The 9,088-nt window shown below is 40.9% G+C and overlaps 1 protein-coding gene across 4 annotated transcripts in view; it reads right to left on the bottom strand.

Moving 5' to 3' along the window:
* Positions 1 to 6,207: 6,207 nt before the first annotated feature.
* The window catches only part of ATIM (timeless family protein), a 30,486-nt gene continuing 27,605 nt past the window's right edge, over positions 6,208 to 9,088 (bottom strand). For all 4 annotated transcript variants that reach the window (XM_088961383.1, XM_088961380.1, XM_088961381.1 and 1 more), the window contains 2 exons: positions 8,016 to 8,123; positions 6,208 to 6,732 (listed from right to left, as the gene is read on the bottom strand). In XM_088961383.1, the coding sequence (XP_088817509.1) occupies positions 6,459 to 6,732; positions 8,016 to 8,123 (382 nt within the window). In that variant the 3' untranslated portion in view covers positions 6,208 to 6,458. The remainder of the gene's footprint in view (positions 6,733 to 8,015; positions 8,124 to 9,088) is intronic.

The raw sequence follows: 9,088 nt of genomic DNA, 5'->3' as shown, positions 1-9,088 counted from the left end.
CCAGGTCAAGAAGTGGCAGTTTCGTGTAGGCGACCTAGTTGTCTGGAAAGTTATGGTACCTGAGCCTGACGCAAGTAAGCTCAGACCAAAATGGGAAGGTCCATATCGAGTAAGGCGGGTGTTCGGGGAAGGCACATACGAGCTCGAAACTTTGGAAAGGAAGCAGATACCTCGAGCATGGAACATTGACAACCTAAGAAGGTACTAATTATGAGTCCACGACTCCAAGGTAAAATTCCTCTAAGACCATGGGACCACCGAACTGGACAAAAAGATGACAAGCTGGAGAGAGGACTTTGATTCACTCCCAGAAGCCTAAGGGCCTTGGTGCCAAGTTGACAAAAGATCTCGGCACTACAATAAGTCCTAGTCACCTCTTTAGCATAGGCAGACAAATCCTAATCACCTCCTCGGCATAGGTAGACAAGTCCCAATCGCCTATTCGGTATGGGCAGATAAGTCCTAATCGCCTCCTCGACATAGATTGACAAGTCCCAGTCACCTCTTCGGCATGGGTAGATAAGTCCTTAACGCCTCCTCGGCATAGGCAGACAAGTCCCAGTCGCCTCTTCGGCATGGGCAGATAAGTCCTAAATGCCTCCTCGGCATAGGCATGAAAAGTCTCAATCGTCTCTTTGGCTTGAACAAGTGAGTAGCCCGTGCTTGGACAAGTCGGGTACATACCCTACAATGTCCATCCACCTTGGCGTACAACAATACCGGGTTATTCCTACTTGGAGTCCATCTCGTTAGCTTGACACTTCGGGATAACCAACACTTAGAAATTTTTTTAATCATTGTGTTTCATTAACAAAAAGTTCCAAGTACATGGCAAAAAAGAGAGAGAAGAACAACTACAACCGAGCTCAGAGGCTCGGGACATACACTATGTACGGGGGGTCCAAGAAAAGAGGTAAGAGGTATCAATCATCTTGGGGCTCTTCGTCCCCACTCCCCAGTAGCGGCGTCGATGGGCTGATCAGTCTCCATGAGATCATTGGCAGCGTCAACGGCATCACCTCCCTCATCCCCTTCCACAGTCTCGTCGCCGAAGAGGGCGTCGCTCTCCTCCTCCTTGGAGTCAGGGTCCTTAACTACCTCGAGCACCATCTCCTCGATGATCTTTGATGTTGTGATGGCGCTGAGGTCGAGGTGAGGAAACTCACGTCGGGTCAACCACCTATTGAGTTTGAAGCCTTTGCGGTAGCCTGCTGTCCCGGTCTCGAAAAGTAGCTCACGTTGTTCCGCCAAAGACTTGTACTCCTCAACAGCCTTAATCTTCACCTCCTCCATCGAGCGAAGTAGGATGTCAGTTCTCTCTTAAGGGTTGCCTCACGCACCTTCAGCTCCTCCTTCTCTGCCATCAGAATGGTCAACAATTCTTTCTGAGCTCGTGCATCCCTCAATAATTTGTTGTTCTAGCTACGAGCCAGGTTCAGATCGGAGTGAGCCTTGCGAGATGATTCCTCGGCTTCAAGAGCCCGGTTCAAGTTATCTCGGACTGGTATACCAGGGCATGGATCGAAGAGTTCACCTAACAAGAGGAGAAACAAGACATAAGTACTGAGAAAAAATCTAAGTATATAAGGGTTGAAAGTTGGTTACATACCACCATGCAGTGTGTCGTCATTCTTCCTCCGAGCTGAGCAGCCGGTAGCTCAGCCCACCGAATCACCTCTTCAAGGAAGACTGCGTCTTTGCTCTTGAAGAGACCAAGCTTTAGGCTCAAGACGCTCTGAGTTAGGATGTCGCTGCTCGATGGGATGGCCTCCTGAGCTTGTTGGGCCTCGGAGGATGTAGTTTCCTTGGAAAATTGGCATGGGGAAGCCCTATCTTGGTCCTCCTTGACCAAGTCGATGACCGGGGGTTGTTCGGTGTCAGGTGGAGGTTCAGAGGAGGTGGCACCAACACCCGAAGTGGGAACCTCCTCTTGAATACAGGCCTTCTTGGAGGCCCTCTTTTTCTTCTTGCCCTTCTACATGCCTTTGAAGAGCTCATCGTCGGAGAAGTAGGCCATGATAACTGCAACAAAGCAACGAATAGAGTCAGATGCAATATCATCGAAGTAAAACAAAATAAGAAAAAGAGTACAATAGTTAGCGACCTACCAGGAGGACTTAGGCTAGCCTGCGCGAGCTTCTCTTCAGTCACGAAGTCCTCGAACTTCAAGCCTAACTTCGCCCAAGCCCAGACTTCCTCCCGCACTTTTTATCCATCCTAACGTCGGGGTCCTGGATGGCAGGTCTACAGTGGGTTGGAAAAGGCCATCCTTCCGTGTTATGAACTACGAAGTAACACCTCTTCCAGGCCAGGACTTTGTTGGGGAGCTCGTGTAACAAATTGTACCTGGGGCATGGAGACATGTGGAGCTGGTGTATGGCGATGTCAAAAAATTTGACGATCTCAACTATGAAAGGGTGGAGTGGAAAACGAAGGCCAGATACGAGCTGTTCCTCAAAGACCACGATCTCATCGTGACTGTGATCCCAAGGAAATTGGCCTAAGGGGATACTATAAACGAGATCGTTAGGAAGTCTATAGTGATCAACCAAGGATAGGAGCATGTCTGGCAGGCGACCTTGGTGTGAAAAGGAGGTCAATTTGCTAGAAGCTTCTCCCTCTCGCCGAGGTGAGTCTACCTCGAATGGATTGGAATCTTCATCCTGTGCCGAAGTGCCCACCTCGGCAAGATCAAGCACTCGTAATCTGTGCCGAGGTACCCACCTCGGCCCCAGCAGACTCACCGCTCCCATATAGAAGGCTATCTAAACTAAGACCAAACATAATGAATTAAAAGGGAACAAGCGAACTCGAAGTAAAAAGGGGCGGAACATGGCAAACTCACCGAAAGACAAAAGAGGAAGCAAACTACCTCGGATATAAGACGCGAGCTGAAGAACGGATGCTCGACATCAACTCTCGAATGCACTTTGAAGGACGAAGGAAAGGGGACCTAGGTCCCCCCCTATTTATAGCCACCATATTCGAGAACTGATGGTTTAGATTGATGCGATCCTATGGCTCCCGTGAAAACCAGACGCACTCCCTTCGAGGAAAGATTTTGGTTGAGTGCGGTTTTTGGTGTCTGCGGAGTTTACATCAGTCCAACCAAAAAACCGGGAGGTGAACCAAGAAAAAATTGGGCCAACCTGCTTGTGCTGACCGTGAACTCCCCGCACCGAGGTTGCGACCCCTGGTGCGGGGAGTGGGGGGCAATTTATGAGGGTTAAGTTGGCCCGACCTAGTAACCGAGGTACACGTGGACGCGATCATCCACTAGGATGACAACTTAGCAAGGGAGCCTCCCCAACAGATCGGGAGCTCGGGTCTTGAGCACCTCGCCATAAAGGCATCTCGGTACCTAATCCAGTTCAAAGCCAAAGAACCGAAGTGCAAGTTCGAAGCCAAAGAATCGAGGTGCAAGTTCGGGGCCAAAGAACCGAAGCGCCACATAATCGACTCCAGAAGCTTCTCCAATGGACTCCAAATTCCTTGGGATCACAGCGTTTATTAACAAGGCTCATCCCACTCCGCCCGAATCGAAGGGAAGTAATAAACCTTATCAAGTGGCACATTTCTCTCCTTCGGAAATAGAACGACGCAACCCAGAGATCCCAGAGCCTTTTCGTAAGATTCACGACTACTCAAATATATAAGGGCATCAATCCTCAAAGCGAATGCATGTGCGATTATTTGATCACTAGCACTCTAGAATTCGAGTATTCAGCTTGCATCCATAATATAGTACTGACTTAAGCATCGAAGCGATCTCATCGGGTTAGCCACCCCGGGTTCTCTAATCTATTATCTTGCAGCTTGGTCCAGCTCGTCACGTGACTGGTATTCAAATCATCTTCCAGCTAAGAGTATCCAGATCGCGCACCATCAGGGTGGATAACCAATTAGTTGACATTTTCAGTATTCAATAATATTACTAAAAATATAAAAATAATATCATTTACTAAAAAATAATTATTCCATTAAAATCTGAATATGAAGTTTTGAAAATTAATTAATGATATTTACTAAAAATTATTTTTTGGAAATATAATTATTTACTTCTTATTTGAAAGTAGGTTTTAAAATTATAAATTTATCTAATTTTCTCAAATTACTAAAATTAACTTTTGGTTTATTTTTCAACAAAATTATTGCGAAATTTTGCTTGAAAATTACTGAAATATTAAAAAATGTAGTAAGTAACAAACATTAATTAAATAGTAAACAGTAACTGGTAAAACATATCAATTAATTAATTAATGAACAACAACCATTAAAGCACATTAATTAGTTAGTGAAACACTCTATCATCAATTAGTGAACACTACAAAACCAGCTATTGGAGCGGTGGTGAAAAGAGCAATAATCGGTAAAAATAATAATTAATTAGTGAAGAATAATTGGTAGATAATCCGACCTTATAACCCATAAAATGTGCCTCCTTTCAACCCATACATCAGCATCACCGTTGCACCTATAAAATCAATGCCAAACATATACTCAAAGAACGGTGCTTTCAACCCGCATGCTTCTGTAAATCAAAAACGTTGTGCAGTATGCGAAATTTAGATTACCTACCTGTCATTAATCTGACTTGTTATCATTCCCGAACAACTTAAATCGCAACTCGCAAGTTTGAGGTTGAGGACAACGACACCTATAATCTATGTGTTTTACGGACCCCGGGAAAGCAAAAACAAAACATTAGGTGGTCATCATTTGGCCATTGCTCGAAGTATAGGGGCGGTAGTCTATAATTTACACAATTAAAAAAACTGCAATGATCCGGACCAGAATTTATAAGCCAAGATAGAAATATTAGGTATTTTATTAAAATCTTAAAATATTATATTCATTTTTAAATTATATTTTTTGAAATTGATAAAAGCAACCTCCTTTATAAACACTAAATACAATTTTATCATCTCAAACTTTTATTTTATTATATTCTATTTCTAAACATGTTTTTGAGTTCTTATTCGCATTAAGAAAAAAACTTTTCACTTTAAGAAATATAAATGAGAATATTTTATTCCTAATATATATATATATATATATATATATATATATATATATATATATATATATATAAGGTGCCATTTGAGGGTAAAATATACTTTTGACAAATTGCAAATGTCAAATAAACACTTTCCTCACTAAAATTGAAGCATGATAATGAAGGGTAAAACAAGCAACTCAAATACGTAAACACAAGGTCTTAACATTTGACCAATACCTGAGAGTGGTACAAGTAATTTATACCCGGAGCCGGAGATACCAAAAATTAGGCTCGTTGAGAAGGATATCTTTCCCTCAGGCAAATTTTTGCAAGTGAACCCCTCTTTCCTCTTTGGGGAAGAAGGAAGATTGCAACAGCAGGATCATGTCATCATGTATTCATGTTTCATCTCCTTCAACCTGGAGATATGTACTATACTTACATAGGAAACCATGGGAATTTTGATATTAAACCGTCTAGCTCAATGGCGCCACAGGCCCACAGCCTTAGCCATGATCACAGATTCACATAACACTGTAAGTGTAATCTGTTCATCAACCTCTGGGCTGCCAATTCGAATCCAATCTGAAAAAATTGGGCGAAATGAATATTAAGTTAGGACTAGGCGCCACAGGCCCACAGCCTTGGCCATGATCACAGATTCTGCTGACATGGCTCCTTTGTAGTTAGGTGCTTTTATCCTTGTTTTTAGTTCTTATTTCCTGTTGGTTGTTGTTTGTTGTTTTCTTTGTTTCTGCTGTGCTGGTTTATCTGGATATGTTTCCTAGCAAAAAAAGGCTCACCGAGTCCGGATTAGCTTCACTTGATCGTTGTATTAGGGGCTATTTAATGTGCACGGAAAGATTAGCCTGGTTGTGAGGGATATGTTCTTGATGGCTGATGTGGAGTGATGTGGGGCGTTATTATCATTCAATCAACCCCTAAAACAGCCATCAAATGAAGTTAATTTGGACTCAGGCTCACCACCCTTATTATCATCTGTATCTAGAGCTGTATTTGCGAAAGAAAAAGAACACCGTTGACATTGTCAACAGAGGCTCCCACAAGACCAATGTGCTACCAAAAAACCCACCGCAAAGGTCATATGAATTGACATCCAGGGACAAGAGACGGATTACGCCCTTTTTTGGCTGTCCATTTTCGAAGCCTATAAAGGATCCATACAACACGAGAGAGAGAGAGAGAGAGAGAGCATAATCAGCATATAACTCCTGATAAAATTACGTTATTTACATTATGCATGGCTTTGACTGAATTCCAGAAACCAGCATTTTACAGTTGAATTTTGCGCTCCCTGGAAGCCTTTGTTCGAACATCCCTAGTCCAAACAAGCATGGTTTGGAAATTAGAAGTTCCAATACCTTCCCGAATGGCCTCAAATCATGTTCAATTTTCCTTCAAATGTATGAAGACAGAAGACCCCACCACGCTGCAAACTTTATTCGTCATCGTCGGCATCAATCACCATCTTCAGTTTCCTTCTTGATACGGCGCTTGTGCGTGCGACGACCCCAACATCATCCTCCGAGTCCACCATCTCATCGGCCAATTCATCATTGATATTTTGTTGTGAGACGTTGTTCACGGGAGACTCCATCTCTTCATCACTGCCCCCACCAGAAAATTCAGCCTCTTGATTAAGGTTAGCAACGTTGAGTGCCACATCATTAATATGAAGTAGCCCTGCCTCCTTGGATTGGCTGCTTGCATCCCTGCAAATACCAACCCAAAATAACTAGTCAAGGTTTGACTTTGACAGAAGTTGACTTGAGTTCAATGCACAAACACTTGCAAATTGATAGTTCGACGTTCAAACCTGGTCAGAATTTTTTTTTTTCTTTTATGCATTTCAATTCAGTTATGGACGGCGGATTCATGCCCAACTTCCAATAAATCATTGAGCATCATTAGTTGGGCTAATCAGCAAATAGATTTTTATGCTCATTACGTTTCTGATGAGGTAAAGCAGTAATGGATTTCTGCTTCCTTCAGAGGGGACTTGAAGTGAAAGGTACGATTAACGATGGATTGACCCAAGTCAAATAGATGATAGCAGGTAACCAGATACCCTTGACTTGAGTCCTAAAAGATAAAACACATTTCATAGGATTTAGGAATTTATCTGAAGGGAAAAAGAAGTTGGAACCTAAGATGTCTAGACTCCAAACAAAGACACCAATATGGAAATAGATACAGGAAACGGGGATACAACTCCATTTCCTGAGAACTTGGACATAGGTGTGAATATTCCATTTCCCATTTAGTATAACATAAACCTCTAGCAAATACAATTTTTTACGCTATGATTTATCAAGACATACCACTTCACATATTCCGTAAGTATTAATGCTATAAAAATAATTTCTGAAAGTGCTTGTGCAATATTTAGTTTGGTATTGGATACACATCAGTATCCGACACTGATTTGTACGGCACATAAGGTACCCAGGCAGGTATTGTAATTTAAAAAAAAAAAAGTTCTTTAGGCTGTATTTGGTTGCAGTGCAATTTCATTTGCACTAGTACAAATGCATGGGAGTGTAAATGAAAAAAGCAAATTCTTGTTTAATTTTGTTTTGGGTTTTATTTTATCCTGCTTCATGTCTTAATTTACTTCATTTGTACTGCAATCAAACAAAATAAGCTAAAATCTGAAATAAAAATAGGCCAGAATTTACACTCGAATCATTTGTGTTGCCATAGTTTTGCATCAGTACAAATTTATTTGCATTGCAACCAAACACAGCCTTAAGCTCAGTTTGGAAAGAGTGCAAATGCAAATATGCACAATACAAAGCCTTGTATTTTGTATTTCTAAACCTGTATTTGCACTATACATATTTGTATCTGCACTCCTTCCAAACTGAGCCTTAGGCAAAGCAAACATCTTTTTATTTCGGAACAGAATTCAAAAGCATTCCACAGGATAATACATGGTAAATTTCACTTATGTCTTATCAAGAAGAGTTTGGGCGGGTATTATAAGGCAACATACCTTCCTGAAGCACCTTGAGTAGAGTTACTTCCAATTGCTGTCTCCTTAACTGAGCTAATTGTGAGTTTCTCATCCTGTGCCTTTGAAGCATGCCCTTTACCAGTTTTACTGTATATTAGGAAAGAGGAATTAACAAAGGTAGTTAAAAGAAATGCAGCAATTATAATGGTAAGCTGCAACTAAAAAAATAAAGCAATAAAGATCTTCAAAGCAAGGCAATTGAAAAACGGCCCAATACGCAATTCCTCAATATTTAAATATATTACCATAACCATGGTTCAAAGTTTATATTTTGTTAGGGCTTTTGCCATGTGTAAATGGGGATTTCCTAAATTCCACTCAGATATCTAGAAATGTGAGGAAATTGGGAAATATAAAAATATTAAAAGGAATTTGAAATTTATTTATAAAACTTGAATATCTTAAAAAAGGTAATAATTACACATTCAAAACTTATAATTTAAAATCTTGAATAGGTATCAGTGGTAACATCTAATATTATCATGCAAGGTTAGCAACCTTAAATATTACAAGCTTTCTATTATTGCATAATTATTATAGAGTTAATTATTCTTACATAGTTACCCAACTAAATTTTTTAAAAGAACTTTTATTTTGAAAACCTAGTTCAAGGTGTTGATTGAAAGGCCAAATATTCAATAAATTCAAGTACCTTTTCTTTATTTATTCTGTAGTGTCTTCATTTTGCCCCTTGGGATTTGGCAAAATATAGAGAAATTTTGGGGAAATTTTGCCATATTTCAGAGAAATTGCAAACCATATGTATAATACCAAATGTTTGATAAACTTAGAAAAAGATATTTTTTAAATGGATTTTAAAAACAAAAATAAGGCAAAAGATTAAAAAAGATATCTGTCAAGGAAATGCATCATATCCGAATAAAGGGCAGCCCAGTACACAAGTCTCCCACCAATGCAGGGCCTGGGGGAGGGACAGATGTATGCGGCCTTACCCACAGAGGCTGTTTTCAAGATTTGAACCCTGGTCACCCAGGTCACAATGGAGCAACCCAACCGTTGCACCAAGGCCCATCCTCAAATGCATCATTTTT

The sequence above is a fragment of the Nelumbo lutea genome, chromosome 1, assembly GCF_056320005.1.
Source record: "Nelumbo lutea isolate HS-2025 chromosome 1, American lotus-T2T, whole genome shotgun sequence".
Taxonomy (NCBI): domain Eukaryota; kingdom Viridiplantae; phylum Streptophyta; class Magnoliopsida; order Proteales; family Nelumbonaceae; genus Nelumbo; species Nelumbo lutea.
Note: the sequence above shows the minus strand (reverse complement) of the source record. Positions and strands in the feature narration are given on the sequence as shown.